General features: G+C 45.6%; 1 protein-coding gene across 14 annotated transcripts in view; it reads left to right on the top strand.

Moving 5' to 3' along the window:
* Positions 1 to 21,736, top strand: part of ADGRL3 (adhesion G protein-coupled receptor L3) — a 591,492-nt gene that overhangs the window by 422,153 nt on the left and 147,603 nt on the right. For all 14 annotated transcript variants that reach the window (XM_014943112.1, XM_014943115.1, XM_014943111.1 and 11 more), the window contains one exon: positions 6,762 to 6,842. In XM_014943112.1, coding sequence (XP_014798598.1) covers positions 6,762 to 6,842 — 81 coding nt within the window. The remainder of the gene's footprint in view (positions 1 to 6,761; positions 6,843 to 21,736) is intronic.

Here is a 21,736-nt window from a genome sequence, read left to right as displayed (position 1 = left end):
AAAAGGGCAATGAAAGATGAAAGAGAGATGTACAGATGAAAGAGAGATACTCCATAAAAGTCCATGAATAAATTAAACGCTGGACAGAATCAGTGCTATAACTCTGACACGTCTGAGGTAGAGAATGGCTTTATAAAAGCTTTATTTAAAAAGAAAGCTTTTAATGCAAAATGGAAAAGGGTGGGCAGTGAGGAAATAATGTTTTGTAAAGATAGTCATTGATGAAAGGCAGGAAAAAAAAAGGCTGCCAGGAGAAGTCTGAATATACGCCGAGTAATAGGTCTGAATGAAATGTATTTAATGGCATGTCAGGAGAGTTTGCTAGCAAACCTACCAGCTTTTTAATTTCCCTTTCCATATGTTTTTATATTTGCCTACATATTATGGAGTTCAAAAAGACTCACGAATGGAGAAAAAAGGACAAGCAAAAAAATGTACTAATTTTGGAAATTAAAGAGCATGAGAGTGATGATCCTGGAAATTGCAATCCAACAAAGTGGAATGCTTTCTTCAGTTAGATAATAAATTAGTTTTTCTAAAAAAAATCTTGTTAACAGTTAGAGGATTAAAGAAATATGGCCAAAAAGTAATGTTGTTTATTACAGATCAGATCATCACAGACAAACTGGACCACTTTTAAAAATGGAATTTTTCAGTGACATGGGAAAAAAGGCCACAGCATGCAAAATATACTTTATCTGTGAAGATATTGTAAAATTGTCAGTGTGTTCTCCAAGACTTTTCCTTAGAATATATATTCAGCGTACCTAGTGTCTGCCCATCCCATTGTTATTAAAAAAACGATGTGAAGAACTGAAATCAAGGTCTCAGGAATCGATGTGTGGTTTCATGGTTATTAACTCATTAGTGATCCGAGAGAGTGAGTAAGAGGAATGAGGGACTAAGTCACTGAATCACAGAATTGTAGGGGTTGGAAGAGACCTTCAGAGATCATCTAGTCCAACCCCCTGCCAAAGCAGGGCCACCCAGAGCAGGTCCCACAGGAACGTGTCCAGGTGGGGTTTGAATGTCTCCAGAGGAGACTCCACCACCTCCCTGGGCAGCCTCTGCCAGGGCTCTGCCACCCTCACAGCAAAGAAATATTTCCACATGTTGAGATGGAACTTCCTGTGTTCCACCTTGTGTCTTTTGTCCCTTGTCCTGTCACCGGGCACCACTGAGAAGAGCCTGATCCCACCCTTTTGACATATTTATAAGCATTGATGAGATCCCCTCTCAGTGTTCTCTTCTCCAGGCTGAACAGACCCAGCTCTCTCAGCCTTTCCTCATCAGGGAGATGCTCCAATCCCTCCATCATCTCTGTTGCCCTACGCTGGACTCTCTCCAGCAGTTCCCTGTCCCTCTTGAACTGGGGAGCCCAGAAGAAGGCTATCAGATCGGTCAAGCATGATTTCCCCTTGGTGAATCCATGCTGCCCACTCCCCCAATTATATTGTCAGGATCAAGATACCTCATAAACCTTTTTGTTAGTCAATAGAATAATTTTGATTTTGATTTTATTATTATTGGCAACAGTGACATCTGAGAGGGCTGGAGGAAGGGAGGCAAGAGGGGGTGCCTAAAGCAAGCCCTGGCAATGGCACTGGAACACAAACACACAGATAAATCTCAGAGTCAGGAGTCCAAACTAGAGGATCAGAGCAATGGTCCTTCTGGCTCTAATGGTATTACAAGTTTTGTGACTGGCTCCGTTAAAAAACACAATTTTACCCAATAGATGTACACGAGATCTTGAGGTGCAGCTCAAGTCAGTCAAGACAGTACAGGTTTTACCAAGTGGTGCATGAATTCTGCAGTTTCAGATGTTTAGTTCAAGCCCCAGTTCTAGGAATGAATGACTCCAATCTCCCCCTCTCCAGTTCCAGCTACTGCAGAAAAACACTTGAACAGGGGAATGTGAAAGCCTTAATGAGAAAAAAAGGGATGGCAGAAGCACTCAAGACCTCCTTCTCCAAATTGCCTGGTCCTTCAGCTGTCTTTTCTGCGTGCTGGGTCTGACAATGGTGGAGCACCAGGAGGTGGGACATGGCCTCCTCCGCCTGCGTGACCATCTCTCCAGCTGTCAGGCTTTCATTTCTACCCACACATCTATTAACCCACAAGCCTACTTGATTGACTGCTCTTCGACCTGAAGAGCTGCCCACATGCTAACCGATGCTGGTCTGGTACCCGTGCCTGTAGGAGAGGAAACAGCTGGTGTCAGATCCTTCCCAAGTTTTGCAGGATACTCCAAAATACCAGCATGTCTTTAAATTAAAGTCGTTTGGGTTTTAGTTGTTAAAAAAAAAGTGAAAATTTCTTCTGACAAAATACCAAAGGTCAAGATGTCTCTGCTGGTGATGGAAAGTTGGGCATGCCTCATATCGTAACAGCTTGCACAGCCTTCTCCAAATCCAACCCTGACTAGAACCATCTGGTGTTTCTGCAGCTGTCTCCCAGGTAAAAAAGTAAACAGCGATGAAATGTAATCATCAAAGTAAGGTGGGATGAAGTTTTCATATCTGATCACTAAGGCTGGGCTCTGTTTTCCTTATTCTTCTTGCTGGCGAGGTCCTGCCACCGACATGGTAGATGGCCATGGCTCCCTGTGAGTGGCAGTAGCAGGGCAGGGGGAGCAATGGGCAACAAGGGAGGACAACTGGAGGACAACTGTGGATCAGTCCATGTCTGTTTTATTTTGTATCATACCACAAGGATTCAGGTCTGGCCAACATTGCGTTAAGTGTCGAAACCATCTCAGGTGCAATGGGCCAAGCAGCAAATGTGAGATGGGTAGCCACAAACTCCCTGTCTTCTGCTCCCACTGCCCCTCTCAATGAGGACAGACATCTGTAGAAGGCAGGCCATATGCTCGTGCTGTGGCAATGGGAAGAGAAGCACGTTTGGTGGCAGCAATTCTGGGAGAAAAATGTAGATATGACCTTGAAAGTCTGCCTCGTGACACAGCCTTCCTTCCTCGAATAGAGGAAACAGGGGAGATGTTTGTGGATTAGAAGAAGTGCCTGGCTGGCCATTATTATCAGGCCTGACACATGAGAGATGCAACACATTTTAAAAAACCAATAACTTAGAAGAACAAAAATAATGTTTTGTGAAGGCTGAAGAAAACATAATAGCTTGGCCTAAGGGACTTTTTTTTTTTTTTTTTTTTTTTTTTGAAGGATATGGATGCTCGCAGACAGAAAATAAACATCCACACATCTTAAAAATCTGCCCCTAAGTGATGTAGTCATCTACGGATGCCATGATAAAAAATTCAGAAAAAAATCTGTGAATGCATGGACTAACCAAAGAAAGTAGCAACAAAGCAATCGCCTCTGTTTATCTAGTAAAAAACCTGCCCCCCCCCCGGCATCCTTTTTGGAAACATGCCCACTGTTCGTAGGATCTACCAGGGCAGACCTCCCTCCTGACCCTCTGCCAAGTTTCCAGTCCCTGTGATGTTTGATTTTTCTAGAGCACAGCTCCTGTCGTCGTGTACACACGCAGGGGACCTTTCTGCCCAGCCCTTGCTCATCTTCTCCCTTAGATTCTCCTGTGCACTGTTACAGATAGCAGTGGAGAGCATTTTTTCCTTGTGTAGGAAAGACTGTGATGAGTCTGAAGAGCAACTAAGCTGGCATTCATGCCCAGAAAAAAGAAGCACAGCAATTATTCGCGTTGTTATTTTATAGAGAGAATATTAAAACCCAAAATTTGATTTATTAGCAGTGCGAGAAGCGTACAGTCTAACAGAAGTCAAGTTTGATTTTTTTTTTAAGTACTGTGTTCTGCATCAGTAGCAAGTAGATAAAACCTTTCGGCAACTTGTTTCATTCATTGCAAAAGATCGTTTGGTGCTACTGCTTCCCCTATATTGGGTAAAAGCTTTTATAAAACATTCATAAACTTCCTTAGATATTACTGAATGGTAATGAATGTCTAAACAAACTTGCAGATGTTTTGTAGCCTTTTTTTTGTACTGTGCATGTATTTCTTTACTCCAGCCTAGACCTTTAAGCCTGCAGAATCATTCTTTTTTGTATTTGGCATCCCAAGAAGACCAGGTGATAAACTTCTTCAAAAGTCAAGGCTGGAACCAGGTGCCAGCAACGTGCACAGAGGACAAAATAGGCCCCCAGCTGCCGTGGGCTGCATTAAGCAGAGCAGAGCCAGCGGGTCCAGGGAGGTGACCCTACCCCTCTGCTGGAGGTGGTGAAGAGTTTCAGGAGAGCTGCCTGGCAGAAAAGGACCTGGGGGTGTTGGTGGCCTGTGGGCTGAACAGGAGCCAGCAGTGTGCCCAGGTGGCCAAGAAGGCCACCAGCATCCTGGCCTGTGTCAGGAACAGCGTGGGGAGTAGGAGGCGGGAGGTGATGGTGCCTCTGGACTGGGCCCTGGTGAGGCCTCACCTCGAGGGCTGTGTTCAGTTTTGGGCCCCTCACTACAGGAAAGACATTGAAGTGCTGGAGCGTGTCCAGAGGAGAGCCACCAAGCTGGGGAGGGGTCTGGAGAACAAGTCCTATGAGGAGAGGCTGAGGGAACTGGGCATGTTTAGTTTGGAGAAGAGGAGGCTGAGGGGAGACCTCATTGCCCTCTACAACTACCTGAAAAGAGGTTGTAGAGAGGCAGGTGTTGGCCTCTTCTCCCAAAGGACGAACAACAAGACCAGAGGAAATGGTCTGAAGTTGGGGCAGGGGAGGTTTAGATGAGATCTGAGGAAGAATGACTTTACTGAGAGAGTGGTCAGGCCCTGGAACAGCCTGCCCAGGGAGGGGGTGGAGTCACCATCCCTGGAGGGATTTAAGAAACGTATAGACATGGCTCTTCAGGGCATGCTCTAGTGCTCCAGGTTATTGGTTTATGGTGAGGTGTTGAGTGTGGGGTTTAGTTGGTGGGTGCGGTGTTTTTGGTGGGCGTTTGGTGTGGTGGGTTTTGTTGGGTTTTTTTTGTGGTTGGACTCGATGATCTCAGAGGTCCCTTCCAACCACTAAGATTCTGTGATTCTGTGAAGTTGGGTCCACAGAGCAGGGACTTCCAGTCCAGCAAAGGGCCACAATGATGATTGAGGGACTGAAGCATCAATGTGTGGGGAGATGCTGACAGAGCTGGGACTTTCCAGCCTAGACCAAGGCATCTTACTGATGTGTCTAAGTACCTGATGGGCAGAAATAAAGAAGATGGAGCCCTTCTTGGAGGCATAAAGTGACAGGACAAGAGGCACAAATTGAAATACAAGAAATTACACTCAAACATAAGAAAAAGCTCTTTTTTATTTTTTTTTTTCCTGTGAGGATGGCCAAGCAGTGGTACAGGGGACACCTGCCATGGGCTCTTCTTGCCCTTGGGCTGGAGTAGGTGGTTTCCAGAGCTCCCTGCCAACCTCGGGTATTTTGCATTTCAGTGGGGTCTTTGATGGAGCAACTGGGGAGCCTGATGAATGGTTGTGGGGGCACTGGTCCTGCACGTTGAGCAGCCTGGAGTGAGAGCAAACTGTCTGCCTGCTGCTGACGCAGAACCGAGCAGCTATTAAATGGTGGCTTATGCTCACTAATGACACCAAATGGATTTTTAACATGTAAACGAGAAGGGGAAAGTGGGGTAACTTGTTATGAGCTATGGGTTTGCCTGAAGCAGATTTCACATGTTAAAGCACTTAAAGCAAATATAGAATTTATGATGCGTCGGTAGATTTTAAATCTGAATAACATCCAGTTGTTGTAATGGCTAATAATGCAAATTATCTGAGTCAGCCTCAGCGTAAAGTGGTAAATATATCCTGCCCATTCAGACACAATTCTTCCCCCTCCCCCGCCTTCCCCATTAATATTTTATCCCCAATAAAGAGATGTTTTCAACATATTATGTGCACCAGCATACTGTGCTTGTGGTGTTCCTAGATGTCATTACAAAGAAACCAGAGGACTGTGCTGCTGCTCTGCTGCCTGTGCCACTAGCTTGGAAATTGCTTGGGGCAACAACAGCAAGTGTCAACAGGGAGCAGTATTAATTATTTGGAATGTGTCTCATAAGAGGAATCAACTGCTTTTATTGCGGCGCAAATATTACTTGAAACGGGAAGGTTACTCTGACTGTTATCGTAATCTATGTATCATTAACTTTCCATGTTTAGAAAAAGGGATTAACAACCCTGTAAATTGTTACAGTAAATAGATTAATTATAACAACATGTTTTTATTATAAATAGAAGTTTCTCGATATAGTTACCTCCAAATTACCGGAGAAGAGTTGGGTCTTTAGCAACTGGGAAACTGCACGGTGGTGCTGGGAACCAAAAAAAAGCTGCCACCCAGGTGAAAGCGATGCTGAACTCTGCAAACTATCTGTGTGTTCTGCAGTTGTACTTCATACCACTCTTCCTTCCAAAATTGCAGTGACACAGAAAGGCTTGCTTCCCTCTTAGACTGAGATCAACAGATTGAACGGGCTTGTGTGAAATCCCTTGTCTTCTGTGGCGTATGGCCTTCTAAGAGAACATTGTGCAAAATGTGTGTGGTAGTGGTGAAGGAGGTGTAGCTAAAGCTCAGCATAGTGCCCAGGTCTGCACGGAAAAAGGAAAGAAATGGGAGTGTTTTCAGCTTTTCATCGGGTGTCTCCACAAAATGAAAGCTCATTGTGAAAAACGCACAATAGTACGTAATACTGTTGGGAATCCAGTGCCATAAAAGCGCTGTGTGTTTAAATTATAGCCCTGATAGATATCTGAAGGAAACGGTGGAACTCAAACACTTATTTTTCCACAGGGCAAGCTCACCACGGGCAGGTTTCCTACATTGCCCCACCGATCCACCTGGACTCAGATCTGGAGAGACCGCCGTCCAAGGGTGAGTCAGTGACGCCATCTCCATGCCCGTGCGTTGCCAACCAGCCCCGGCAGTGGGTGCAAGTCATCCCTTTGTTCATAGAGCCTCCAGGGTACAGTCACTACCCTGAACCACCACAGTCACTACCCTCCATCCGAGGAAACTCTTGGGAGCCAATTCATAGAGCCTCCAGGGTACAGTCACTACCCTCCATCCAAGGAGACTCTTGGGAGCAAATGAATTCCTGAGAGAGAGCTGCATGAGAGATAACCATGCCCCATGTGCCCAATTATATAACTTTGAGCGTATCACCTTGTTCACAAGCTATTTTGCTCTTCTTTAGAAGTGTTTACTTCTGTAGGGACAGGTAATACCTTGTGTCCTGCCCTCTCCCTTCCTCCCTTCCTTCCTAATGGCAGCGGCACAGGCATAGGGAGCTTGTGGCAGGATGCAAAAAAGCCTGATTTCACCTGCCCCTCAGGTCAGTTGAGGTCCAGAAGTGGTCATGCAGTGGTTCAGGCCTGGATTCAATCCATGTTGGCATTGCTCAAGGTTTGTTCTAGAGCTGGTGAGGAGACATGTTCGCTCTAGAGGAGTTCGCTCTTGCAGGAGACAAAAAAAGCCTGATTTCACCTGCCCCTCAGGTCAGTTGAGGTCCAGAAGTGGTCATGCAGTGGTTCAGGCCTGGATTCAATCCATGTTGGCATTGCTCAAGGTTTGTTCTAGAGCTGTTGAGGAGACATGTTCGCTCTAGAGGAGTTCTGCAATTTTAGGTGGACTGATTGCCCCCAGGAGCAATGCTAGTAGCTGATACGAATGGAGTGAGTCCAGAGTAGCCCTCCTAAGAGAGGTGCCTCTCTTGAATGATGCAAGTAAAGTCATATGAACGTGAGCCCTTGATTTCTCTGCCCCATTTGGAAGATCATCCCCTGGCTGTGTTGCGATGAACCCCTAGCGTTTGCCCCTGTGGCCTCAGGAAAGGGGCTTGGTGCAGACTTCTTACACCTCCCTTTGCTCCTTTTAATTAGGTTGTCAATATTCAGGTGGGATATCAAAATGACCACCTTGCCCTTCTCGGAATGGATAATAGCAAAGCTAAAATCAAACAGGTATATGGTGGAATTTCTTGGTCAGCTCCAGAAATAGGTATGAACATCAAACACAGGCAACATTGCAGAAGAAGAGAAGGGGAGGAAGAGGAGAGCCAAAGTGTCTTAGCAGGGAGATGCACTATAGCTTAAGTTTGGGGTTTTTCCTTCCTCCTACTCTCCAAAGGGTGCTACAGCGGCTGAAAGGGGTAGGGGGTTGACCTCTGTGATGGTTGTCACCATCCTGCCGCGACACTGTAAGGCTGTGAGTGTGAGTTTGTGGGCACACGTTTTTCTCTTGGTGCTCAGGATCGAAAAATACAATGTGTTAATGCAAGATTGATGTGGATAGGCACGCTGTCAGTATGTAATATGAAGAAAGCTGTCTTCTGTATCTTACTTGCTTATCCATCTTTAATGTTCTGGGAGACAAAAAACCCCTTTGTGTTGGTGAATTTCTGCTGCCGATGCAAAACCTGCTCCTCCAAATGGCCCAAGGACTTTGTGGGCTAAAGTCTTTGCTGGTGAGGGGTTTAGAGAACAAGTCCTACGAGGAGAGGCTGAGGGAACTGGGCATGTTTAGTTTGGAGAAGAGGAGGCTGAGGGGAGACCTCATTGCCCTCTACAACTCCCTAAGAGGAGGCTGTAGAGAGGTGGGGGTTGGCCTCTTCTGCCAAGGGAATAATGCCAGGAGCAGAGGAGATGGTCTGAAGTTGGGGCAGGGGAGGTTTAGATGAGATGTGAGGAAGAATGACTTTGCTGAGAGGGTGGTCAGGCCCTGGAAGGGCCTGCCCAGGGAGGTGGTGGAGTCACCATCCCTGGAGGGATTGAAGAACCGTGTAGAGGTGGCACTTCAGGGCATGCTCTAGTGCCAGAGATCGTTGGGTGTGGTGATTGTTGTGGTGATGGGGTGTTGGTTTTTTTTGTTTGGTGTTGTGGGGGGTTTTTTTGGTTTGGTTTGGTTTGGTTTTTTTAATAGTTGGACTCAATGATCTCAAAGGTCCCTTCCAACCACGAAGATTCTGTGATTCTGTGAAAGCATACTGCTAATGTTCTTGGTGTAAAAGGCTCCCTTAATTTTGAGTGAGCCAGCATCCACGTGGGTAGATCTTTGACATGATCATTTGCTGTTTTTTTTTCCCTTTGTAAGTGTGAGGGTGGGTTTTCTTGGTTGATGCAGTAACAAAAGCTCAGGGATGGACTCCTGCTGCACAGAAGATGCCTCAGCGCTGTCATTCCTTGGTGGTTCCTCTTGCATCTCTGCAAGGGTGAACCTCGTGTTGGGTGGTGGAACTTGGGTGTGAGGCTGTTGGATTCACAGTCCTCTTTCCAAATCTGGTCTTGTCATGAGACTGGTTGCATACAGTCTCTTGCAGTCCACAACCTCCATTCAGCTTTAAGTGAACCACCCTGAGATTTTACACATGTATTTGAGATTGTCAGCTTCTTCTAGGTCACTTGAAAACCCCTAGTTCTGCAATGAAATTTACTACCTTGATTTTTTAGCAGAGCACTCCAGTAAGGCAGACATAGATGTGACTTCCAGGACCTTCTTGCTCGAGTCTGTCTTTGATGTTGGCTGTGATGAATCAGAGCTGACTTGGAATAGGTCAATGTAAATCCTTGCCGTGGGGTCTGGAGCAACCTGTGGAAGACTCAAGGATGCTGGAACAGCAGCAGCAGCAGCCAAAGAAGCTGTGCCTTGCTTTCTCCGAGATAAAAGAACTAAAGACTAACAAAAACCTTCAGTGATCTGCCATTCATGAGGGCACAGCTGCCTCTGCAAGATGAATGGCACTGCCACCAGGAGCAGGGCAAAGTGGGTCAGGCAGAACAGCAGCAGCGCTTGCAGAGAAGGTAAAATGGAGTTTCTCCAACATAAACTGCTGCCTTAACTGCTTCCACCAGGAAGCCACCAGGCAGGAGGGCCTCCACACCCCACACCCCCCCCCAGGTTGAGAGATCTTACAGAAAGAGCTGCTCAGTGTGGAAGGACTGATGTTACTGCTACTACGTGCTGGTAAAAGGACTTGAATCCCCTTGTGTGACTTAACGGGAGAGGGACAGGGAGGCATCCAGCTCTGAAGGCATCAGTCTATTACCTGGTGACTGGGGGGTGATAAAAACATAGTAATTGTCTCCTGGGGGAAGAGCAAGGCTTTCCTCTAGCCCTGGGATGTGTAGTTCTGCTTGTGCATCTGCTGCTTCTTTTCCAGCCACAGCACCCCAAATCCCAAAATCCATTCGAGTGTTTTAATAATCATTATTTATTTATTTTTAGCTGTATGAGGCTTATTAATTTTTTTTTTTGTTTGGCTGCATTTTCTGACACCTTAGGACATGCTCAGGTCACCTTCTAAGCTTCATCCCAGAAGTACAAGAGCCGTTTTAAACAAAGGAGGCAAAATCCCCTCTGTCCTGAAGCTGTCATTCGTCCTCCGCATTCCCAAAAGTTCAATGTTGCCCTCAGAGTGGCAAAAAGAAGAAGCCACCGTACAATTTTCATAGTAGAAAATGGAAATAAAGCCAGAGTAGGGATATAAAAGCATCTTTCCTTCCCCTGTTATTAAAAAACGATACAGCTTTAGTGCTCCTGTGGGTCTGTGCAGTTGCAATTCTCAGCTGGCAGATTTATTTGTAACGGCCTCTTCCTTCTCCTTTTTAAAAATTTTATCACTGGTGACATTTACACACATTGTTTATGCATGCAGGGCATTTTTACCTGCCTTTCAGAGTCCTGCCTGGTGCTGGTAGTGAATAGACTATGAACTCCAGTAGTTTACTAGTACATTAATGTCACCGTGCGTTACAGGGTAATTACTCTGCTCCGCGCAGCGCCGCCGTAACGACACCGCAAATCACTTTGTAGAAATGAGGTCCTGAATCAGCATTTTGCATCACGGTGCTTCATAATCCCTACCCCTTTTGTTAATTTGGTGGTGTTTCAAAATGAGTTCCACATACGAAGCACTGTTAACCCTGATTTTCACACCTTCTCTCAGTCTAACAATCCGGCCGTGATTACCTGATTTTTACACAACTGTTTACACCATCCATACGCAGAATAATTCCAGGGGTAGCTGAGACCTCAGGCTGTGATCCCATAGGCTGAAGATTAAACCCGTGTTTAAAAATGGATCGCTGGTTACTGACAATAGCAGATGGGGGTGATGCTGATACTCTCTCTTAGACAGGGATTTTGTGGAATTATCATATATAGCAATAAATTAAATTTAGCATTTGGACTTAAATTCTGCCAAGTACTAAAACGTAGCAAATAAGTGAATTAAACTCACCGAGTCCACACCCTAAAACTATTTATAAAGCTTTATAAAAGCAGATTTGAGCATATATGGGGAATCATATTAAACACAAAATACATGCTAGGCAGTCTGAGGAGCTCTTCTCCCCTCTTGAGCTAGCATTTCGCAAAGATTTCCTGCAAAATTGAAGCTCAGGGAGTAGTTGTCTTGGAGACTGATAAGCTTGAAGTCAGAACATTTCCAAACCATTAATTGATAAGCAAAACTGTGTATTGGTCCCTGGTTCTAGAAATAAATAGCAAATAAATGAGGAGTGGAAGACTCTCACCCTTCTGCGCAGATTTCTCTAGCCAGCGAGGATGTTTTGGTCCCAGTTAAAGCCCTGTGGGTGGTTTTTATTCTCCTGTCAGCCTCAACTGTGAGGTTCAGCTTCTGGAGACACAGAATCTCCCCTGTTCTTTGGGCAGCGTGTCAAGGGAGTCAGCCAGAGGTTTTTCTTGGTTTCCCCCATTTCTTCTCCAGCTCAGCAGAGCCTCTCTTTGTGCTCCCTTCCTTCAAGAGGTGGCTTCATTCTGCCATTTTCCTCCCCCTTTCCGTCTGCAGTGTCTGAGGGAAAGCCATTGCGGGATGTCGGCAGCACTGTGAAATCTTATTGCCCAAAATAGAGCAGTATTTTTTTGATGCACACATTCTGGGTCTTGTGTTGTGTTTTTTCTTCCTCTCCCAAAGGTCCCGGAGAGGGTCGATGGCTTGGCAGACGAGATGAGATGGCTTGGGAGACCTTATAGCGGCCTGGGAGACCTTATAGCGGCCTTTCAATACCTGAAGGGTGCCTATAGAAGAGCTGGAGAAGGACTCTTTGCCAGGCAGGGTAATGATAGGACGAGGGGAAACGGTTTTAAAGTGGAAGAAAAAAGATTCAGATTAGATCTCAGGAAGAAATTTTTTACTGTGAGGGTGGTGAGACACTGGAACAGGTTGCCCAGGGAAGTTGTGGCCCACCCCTGGAGGTGTTCAAGGCCAGGCTGGATGGGGCCTTGAGCAACCTGGTCTGGTGGGAGGTGTCCCTGCCCAGGGCAGGGGGGTTGGAATTCAATGATCTTTCAGGTCCCTTCCAACCCTAACCAGGGTCCCTTCCTAACCTAACCAGGAGGTGACAGCTGGGCTCGTTGCAGAGCCCCAGTCCCCCTACCCAGGCCCAGATGACGGGGAGCACCGGGCACCGCGGCCCAAGGGCACTCCTTGCCTTTATTCAGGCTGACACATGGAGTCATGGCAAATGACTGGCAAATTCAGTGCCTTGGAGCCAAGAGAGCACCAGGCGCTGGATGTTGGTTGGGGTCCCTCATGCTCAGGACCCTTATTCTCTTTTTTTCTTATCCACTGCTGGGGTGCTACGTAGTGTCCTGCTCTTCTTTGATCCTATACAGGGTCATCTTCATGGAATCACAGAATTGTTGGTGTTGGAAGGGACCTTCTAGAGATCATCCAGTCCAACTCCCTTGCCAAAGCAGGGTTGCCCAGAGCACATCACTCAGGGCTGCATCCAGGCAGGTCCAGAGAAGGGGACTCCACACCCTCCCTGGGCAGCCTCTTCCAGGGCTCTGCCACCCTCACCCCAAAGAAGTTCTTCCTCAGATTGGAGTGGAACTTCCCATGGTCCAGCTTGTGCCCGTTGCCCCTCGTCCTGTCACTGGGAACCACTGAAAAGAGTCCGGCTCCATCCTCCCTCAACCCACCCTTTAGACACTTGTCAGCATTAATAAGGTCTCCCCTCAGCCTTCTCTTCTCCAGGCTAAAGAGCCCCAGCTCTCTCAGCTTTTCCTCATCAGGGAGATGCTCCAACCCCTCCATCATCTCTGTTGCCCTACGCTGGACTCTCTCCAGCAGTTCCCTGTCTCTCTTGAACTGGGGAGCCCAGCACTGGAGGCAGGATTCCAGTTGTGGCCTCCCCAGTGCAGAGCAGAGGGGGACAATGACCTCCCTCCACCTCCTGGCCACACTCTTCCCTACGCAGCCCAGGATCCCATTGGCCCTCTTGGCCACAAGGGCACATTGCTGGCTCATGGAGAGTTTACTGTCCACCAGGACCCCCAGATCCTTCTCCTCAGAAGTGTGAGAAATCTTCTTTGCTTTTGCTCAGCCTTTTCTCCAAGTATGACTGCTCTCAGAGCTTCCCCTTTGCGACCACCCTGGGCCCACCAGAGGATCTCACTGCCTCCAACACAGGGTGTGAGTGCTCATTGCAGCAAGCCACATGCAACATTTTCTAGTCCCCATCTTTTCAGGTAACTTTTCAGGCATGCAGGTACCTGGTGTTGCAGTGACTGGCTGGGAGATGACTGTTTACCTTACCTGCACAGTCAATCATAGAATCATAGAATCATTCAGGTTGGAAAAGACTCTTGGGATCATTGAGTCCAACCATCAACTCTACTCTACAAAGTTGATGACATCTAAACGACTCTTAAACACATTCAGGGTTGGTGACTCAACCACCTCCCTGGGGAGCCTATTCCAGTGTCTTACCATCCTTCTGTGAAGAATTGTTTCCTAATGTCCTGTCTAAATGGAAAGGTTCTTGCAATGACTAGGAGCTTTACACATACTGTGAATGTTCATCTGCCTTGTTTTGAGGAGGTCTGTACGGATTTGTTGTGTTCTTTGTCGTGGTGGGCAGACTCGTTTAAAGCCCTCAGCCTAAAGGCTGGAGATGGGTCTTCAGACAGCTCAGCATGGCAATGGGGTGGGTGTGGGGCAGTGTGGTAGAGGCAGAAGCAGGAATGCATTGCCAGGTATGGAGCTCATTTGGGTTGTGAAGACAGTGGAGGGTTGAGCTCTGATGTTATGATGCAGTGCTTTTCTCAGTCTTATCCAGAGCTCTCCAAAAACCTGTCGTTGTGGCTCAGATCCATGCCAAAACGTCCACCTTCCTGGACTACACTGATTTTCCTTGAAGAGGCAGCTGCTTAAACATGGGCCGTGCTCTGTATTTATTAATTCCTCATTGGGTATAATGGGTGGTGATAACTAGTATCGTAACTGGAGTAGCCACAGCTCCTGGAGCTTCTGGGCTCCCCAGTTCCAGAAGGACAGGGAACTGCTGGAGAGGGGACAGCAGAGGCTACAAAGAGGATGAAGGGCCTGGAGCATCTCCCTTAGGAGGAGAGGCTGAGGGACTTGGGTCTTTTTAAGTCTGGAGAAGAGAAGGCTGAGGGGGGATCTGATCAATGCTTAGAAATACTTCAAGGGAGGGTGTCAGGAGGATGGGGCCCAGGGTGGTGCCCAGGGACAGGAGAAGAGGAAATGGGCACAAACTTGAATAGAAGAAGTGCCACCTAAACATGAGGAGGAACTTCTTGACTTTGTGGCTGGCAGAGCCCTGGCAGAGGCTGCCCAGGGAGGTGGTGGAGTCTCCTTCTCTGGAGACATTTCAAACCCTCCTGGACACATTCCTGTGCAACCTGCTTTGGGCAGGGGGTTGGACTAGATGATCTCCAGAGGTCCCTTCCAACCCCATGTGATTCTGTGATTCTGTGATTCTGTGAAATCTTACAACCAACCTGCAGCCCTCCTGTTTGCTTGTTACCATCAGCAAGGTCCCGCTTTACGTCCTGTAGTTATCCATAGTCAGCAGGAGTGGATTGCATGCCATTCCCCATTTTCTTTTTTCCTATGGTATTGAATTGTTGCTCTCACTTCTTTGGAATGTGTGTTTACTCCGCAGAGGGGCACCTTGGGGCATTGCTGTTTATTTATAAGGTAACAGGGTTCGCTCCAGCAGAAAGCCGGAGCTAACAAAGTCTCTCAAGGAGGAATGCTAAATCCTGGATGCTGGTGGGAAGTCTTCAGAGTGTTTACACTTTAAAATACTTAAGGAATTATTTTTTTTGGAGGGTGGGGTGGGGTATGGAGAACAGTCTGAGTGACGTTTAACACCTTTTGCATTATTCCTGCTCATCCTAAACAAAAAAAAAGCACTTTTACACTTGTTTTTCTTTTTTAACAGCTAGCTGCTGCCTTGCAAAGGAGTTTTGCTGGGGAGATCAGCATGAACTGTGATTTAAAGATACCTTGAAATGTTATTCTTTATAGGCTGTTTGAAGCTACCACATAACCTGATAGGCTCAAAATGGACATGGACATCTACCCGGGATGTTTTTTTGGTGGTGGGTGTCGTTTTCCACTGGGCTGAGTCGTACCACTCCCCATGGGCAGGGAGTTTTCACCCGCCTGACAGTGACCACAGCTGGAGAGCAGAGTCAGCTGTGGCAGTGCCCCCTCAAGCATCACTAATCTAAAGTGAATGTCCTATTACCAGGTTGGAAAAAAAGCTGTTGAACCAATTCAATGCGGGAGAAGAAGAGCACAGTGCTGCATACAGGATGAGACCCTTCTCAAACTTTTTTTTTTTTTTTTAATCTCTTTTCTGCCAGATTAATTTTTGGCTACACGTCTTTTTCTGAAATATTTATAAGGCAAATAACTGTTTTAAATGAGCAGATGGGGGAGACATAAGACAAGCTGTTAAATTAATAAACATGTGTGGTGCTTTATCAGTAAGGGAGCCCATTTTGGCATTTCTTCTGGATGATTTGTATAGCCTATCACCATTGCACCTGGTACAGGGACAAGAAATGGGCACTTAATAACCAAACAGTGTGCAAACTCCTTCCATTATAACTTCATTATGTCAGATATAATCGTCTATAACTAGATGTCAAATACATAATTTATGTCCAGCTCCCCTGTGGAATAGTGGCCATATGAATGAATGGCCCCATTAATGGGAATGCGGTTTTACTGTAACTTTTCCCCTCCTGGTACATGGTCCATTTTGTCATCTGGTATTAATTCTGAATCATTTCAGGGCTGCAGAAAAATGCCCGTTATATTTATATTTGTGTAATGGGAGAGAATGGCAAATAAATCATACGCGAGATCATATTTCAGGTCGACTGATTTCCTGAGACAGACGCCTGTTTGAAAGAGAATAGGATTGGTCTCCGGTGCTTTGATTGATGTGGGCACAACTGGTCTTCATCTTACCCATCTGGAGACTTTAAAAAGGCAAACAATGTGAGGTGGCAATTGTTAGTAATCCAGCTAGGAAGCCACCTCTGATATAGCGCTGTTGGTATATTGCTGGTATACTGTTACTTAATGAGTAAACATGTTTTATTCTATTGCAGCTACAGGCATAATATTTGTTTTATTCTTCCTCAGGTATAAATCTGGATGAAAAATGATCCAGTTAACACCATTTATAATAGTAGATGACTTCTTAGTGTCTGACAGAATTTTCCATCACAAGTAGGAAATGGTTTTAAGACTAGATAATGAATATTAAGTTTACCTAACAAAATAATATTAAAGTTCCCTGGACTTGTGACTTGGATTTCTGAGTGGCATGTATGTTAAAATGCTTGCAGTGGTGGAATATCATGTTACATCTATAGCATCTTCTTCAGGAAAATGTTTTCTTTATTATTTTCTTCTCATTCTTTCCATTTTCTGCGGTTGTTATTTTTCACTGTGTGTATGATGTATTTAAAGTAAGCGGGTCACCCTTAAAAAAGAAATGTCAAAAATGTAAGTTCTGATTTAAGACAAGTTAGGAAAAGCAACTCTTAAAGGCCTGGGCTATTCAGTGGTGTAGTCTGGCTGCCTTCCAATAAAATGTAGAAGGATCTGGGTAGTCAATGAGTAAGTTTCGTGTGCTCTCGTTGGAGTTCGTCCGACACAAGCCGTGCGTCTCTAGAAAGGCAGGCAGCCCATTTCCCATACACACAAATCATGTTAGGCTCAGCCATACTGCTGTTGACAGCACTGGGTTGAAGAGTTTTGTGTTCATTTGATGGCTCTTCAGCTGGGCGGTGGGATTTTCTGTGTGTAAGCAGGTTTTTGACGGCACCTGGCTCTTGGAACCATCTTGGGTTGAACTAAAAATTGTTGGAGATGAGAGATTTCCACCAGGTCTGATGGTTTCTAAAATGTTTGGGTTTAGAGCCTGCATTGGCCCTTGAATTTCCTTAAAGTAGATTGTTGAATTTTGATTTTTCCCTTTGTGTCTTGTTTGTGATAGAGGAATCCCAGCGATCTGATACAATGCATTCAGAGAGAAATTGATGCTTGTGAACGGAGTACATCACTCTTGAAAGGTGCTTTTGGAAATCCTAGCCCTAATAAATGCATACAAAATACTCCTTTACAGATAAACATTACGGAGCCCTGTTGCTTGTAACTTGGCTCCCTCATAAAAGGCCTCATGACTTGAGTGTTTCAGCCAAGTGAATTTGGCTTGATAACTGCAATATTTGCTCAGAAGTCAAGTGCTGCTATCCTCTAGCTCCAAATGGTTTGTTATTGACTTCAGGTTGGCTCGATATAGTTCATTCTCCTTGAAAATGCTCAAAAAGCAATATTTAAAAGATCTCGATTGCCTTTAAGAAGAGAGATTATTAGTTAAAAGTAACTGTAAGGGTTAGAGGGCCGGCGTGCATGAGGCTGCAACATGGGACTGTTGGCTGAGGGGCTTTAAGGGCTGGAGAAAAGGAGCTGGACTTAGGGCAAGGAAAAAACTTTGCCCTTCCCCAGCTGAGGATGCTGTTCTTTTGGCAGATACGATAACACTGGGACGCTTATAGAGGGCTCTAGATTAATCATGTTAATTTCTAGCCAGTGTATCCCTTGTTTCGTTGCAGCTGGTTTCCGGAGAAAATTACTTGTGCTTTCTTCATTAAAAAAATGACCACAATTATGGATATTCTTATGGCAGTCTCCCCTTTAGATTTTCCCCAAGTCCTGGTTTCATCTTTATTTCATTATAAGCACTGCTTTGCGTGTGTGTGTGTGTACATGTCTGTATTATGCCCACAAATTTAGGAGTAGACGCGCAGCAAAATAATACTGAATAAACAATTACGTTTCATTTTCTGGAATAAAAGGGAACACGTGCCCATAAATCTTATAAATAATCTGTGCTGGAGATTAAAAAGAAGATGAGGTTTCTAAATTTATGAAGACCCTTCATGCTGGAATCCTGTGTGCCACTGAAGTGGAGCAAGCTTATTTATATTTTATTGTGCTTCTAGATCAAGCTGCATTATTATGGGCTGCATTCCCCTGATGCTATAGCTGTTGCTAAGGCAGACGTACATTATGTTAATATTTTGTGATCATAACCATGCAAGATGGGTTCTGTACACTGCAGAAGTTAAGGGGTGGAAAAAGAGAGGTTAATCCACCATTTTGATTAGAGCCTCCGCAAATTGTCACTCGCATTTAGAGGCAAAAAGTAAGCTTGCATTTGAGAAGAATTCACACAGAAAATGGGAGAAAACCAAGCAATTGAAAGAATTTGTTCACTGAACTTTAAAATTGCTCAGCAGTAGGGATCTGGAACTACTGCTAAGAGGGAATCTGGCAGGAGCAAACTGAATGCTTTTACCATACACATTGCGTGAAGAATGTCTCAGTCTTCTTGTGCCTGAATGTGTTTTGATCATGTAAACACAGCATTCATCCTTAATTACTGTTTCCTGACCATTTCCAGTGCTGGTACGTATTATGTGATTTCGGTTCCTTCTGATTCATTTGGGCTGATTCACTAAGAAATCTACAATCAGGTAGTGGCCAGCAGAGTACATAAAGTACAATGGCAACGTGATGCATCAGCTTCAGGGTATGGAGTCAAAGAAAAGGCCAGAGTCACGAGCAAGATACCGATGTCCACACTGGTTATTTTAAAAAGTAGACTCTATAGACTGTATTGATGAGTATTACAAAAATGTTTACACAACGAGTGAAATAAACAAGGAAGGATCTTGGCATCCCTCCTAAAGGAATGTTCCGAATTGAGTTTCCCCTTTCCAAACTGTTTTCTCATTAATACTGCTGCCAAGGCGTGGAGTAGCCAAAGAGAGGGAGGATTGGCTAAGTGGGGGCTTGTCTCAATTCTGGTGTGCATTGCCCCTGACTGATTTGCCCAGAACAGTGCCCTCAGCAGTACCCAAGGGTTATGGCCATGGCACCTGAGAAGAAAGAATTTGTGCCTCTTACTGCTGCCTCTCCCATTTTCAAACACTCAGGAGCTGAGTTGGCACCTGGATTGGGTAGAGTGAGGATTATCCCCTCTAAATCTCAGCTCCTAAATCAGGAGGCACGGGGCAAGCAGCCCACCCGCCTGAGGTCACTCCTGGTGGCCAGTGCCCTGGCAAGCAGTGGCCCTTGAGCAGGGCTGTGAAACCTGCTGAGGGCTTGCCAGCATCCTAACCAACCCTGTTGGGGGTTGATTAACGTCATCCCTCCAACCGCGCCACAATGAGCAGAGGCACTTTCTCTCCCTTCTTCTCTCCCTCTTCTCCTCACCGTCCTTTTTGCTCGATCCTTGTCTAATGGGTTCTTTGAACCTTAACAGGGCTTTAGGAAAGTTAATATTACATTTTCCTAGTCAAGGGTGTAATAATTAGAATCATAGAATCCTCTAGGTTGGAAGGGACCTTCAAGATCATCTAGTCCAACCGTCAACCTAACTCTGACAAAAAAAAACATCACTAAACCATGTCCCCCAGCACCATGTCAACCCATCCTTTGAACATTTCCAGGGATGGTGCCTCAACCCCTTCCCTGGGCAGCCCATTCCAAGGCTTTATAACCCTTTCAGTGTAAAAATTTTCCTAATCTCCAATCTGAACCTCCCCTGGTGCAACTTGAGGCCATTTCTCCTTGTCCCATCACCTGTGACTTGGGAGAAGAGACCGACCCCCCCCGGCTACACCCTCCTTTCAGGGAGTTGGAGAGAGCGAGAAGGTCGCCCCTCAGCCTCCTCTTCTCCAGGCTGAACACCCCCAGCTCCCTCAGCCTCTCCTCATGAGACTTGTTCTCCAGACCCCTCACCAGCTCAGTTGCCCTTCTCTGGACCTGCTCCAGCCCCTCAGTGTGGTATACCCATCATGCTGTACCCATAACACACACCTGATCCATCAAGATGGCTAAGGTGCTGGCCAAGGACGTGTCACTGGCTCAGGCAAATCAAATAGGGTGTGAGATGAGAGCGGGATGGGGGGCGGTAGGAAAAAGGGTGGTCATCCCTGGGAGGCAGCATGTGCTTGATACTGGCAGTGTGTGTTGCAAAGAAGATAAATGGGAAGAATAAAGAGTGATGAGCTACCAGGATGTGGACTGGGGCTGAGGGGAATAGGAGAGAAGTACCAGAGAGCAAAGACAGGCTTTGGGCAGAGGGGATGGGCACAGAGGGTTCGTTGGGCAAGCCACCTGGCTTGGAGTAGAGGAAAGCAAGATGAGATGGAAAGAATGGGAAGGGAAAAATGGGGATTTTTTTTAAGAGAATACTTTTATGTAAAGTATAGAGAGATTTAAAATCCTTTAGCTGTGGACAGTTGAGACTTTCATTGCCTCGAGCAGCTATGCACAGACTAATCATGTAACATTTATATTCCTGGTTTCCCACCCCAGGCACCCGTTCCTATCTGCTTGCTTCTTCACAGCTTTTTGCACCAAGTTGCTGCAATTTAATGGCAAAAATGCAGAGATTTCCTTGAGCATCATTAATGACTCCCAGCCTGCCCTCTTGGCAATAACAGAGCCCAACGCAGCCCAAACGTTGAGAGCAGCCCAAGTGCTTATTCAGTTCTTGAACCTGTTTTTGAGGTCTTCTTCTCAGCTTGGCCACCCACATCTTCAGCTCCTGTCCTGCTTGGATCAGAGTAGCTGTGACTGCTGACACCCAAGGCCATGGGAAGGGATGTTCAAAGTCCTTGGCCTCCCCGTAATCCACCCATGGCCTTAAAAAGTGTGTGTCCCCTTATGGCCTAAGGTTTGTGCTTATCATTGAAGCCCATTGCTCCTTCACATTGTGTTTTTTGTGAAATAACCGTAGCTTGGTGTAGGTATTTCTCATATAAGCTGACAGGGTTGACATGGTGAGCATTTTGCAATCATTTGTTTAATTAGCTGAAGCTCTCTGGGGAGAAGTTTATGAAATGGCATACTCCCAAAGTCTAATTTAAATCTGTTTTATGGGAAGGGATGTTCAAAGTCCTTGGCCTCTCCGTAATCCACCCTTAAAAAGTGTGTGTCCCCTTATGGCCTAAGGTTTGTGCTTATCATTGAAGCCCATTGCTCCTTCACATTGTGTTTTTTGTGAAATAACCGTAGCTTGGTGTAGGTATTTCTCATATAAGCTGACAGGGTTGACATGGTGAGCATTTTGCAATCATTTGTTTAATTAGCTGAAGCTCTCTGGGGAGAAGTTTATGAAATGGCATACTCCCAAAGTCTAATTTAAATCTGTTTTGCTTTTTTTTTGTTGTTGTTGTTTTTTTTTTTTGATGGAGGGCTCGTAATGCAAAGCATTAAAAAAGGTACAAGGGAATGGAAAGCAACAAAAACTCTTCTGTTAATGGGCAGTGCCACAGTAACACACTCGCCCAAATACAGAAAGGAAATTACATTGGGTAAAATGACCTGCAAGAGGGGAAATTGGAATTAAGTCTGCGCAGCTGTCTTGTCTTTTTTATTTTTTCTTTTTTTTTTTTTTTTT

The sequence above is a fragment of the Calidris pugnax genome, unplaced genomic scaffold, assembly GCF_001431845.1.
Source record: "Calidris pugnax isolate Ruff unplaced genomic scaffold, ASM143184v1 scaffold16, whole genome shotgun sequence".
Classification (NCBI taxonomy): Eukaryota; Metazoa; Chordata; class Aves; order Charadriiformes; family Scolopacidae; genus Calidris; species Calidris pugnax.
Note: the sequence above shows the minus strand (reverse complement) of the source record. Positions and strands in the feature narration are given on the sequence as shown.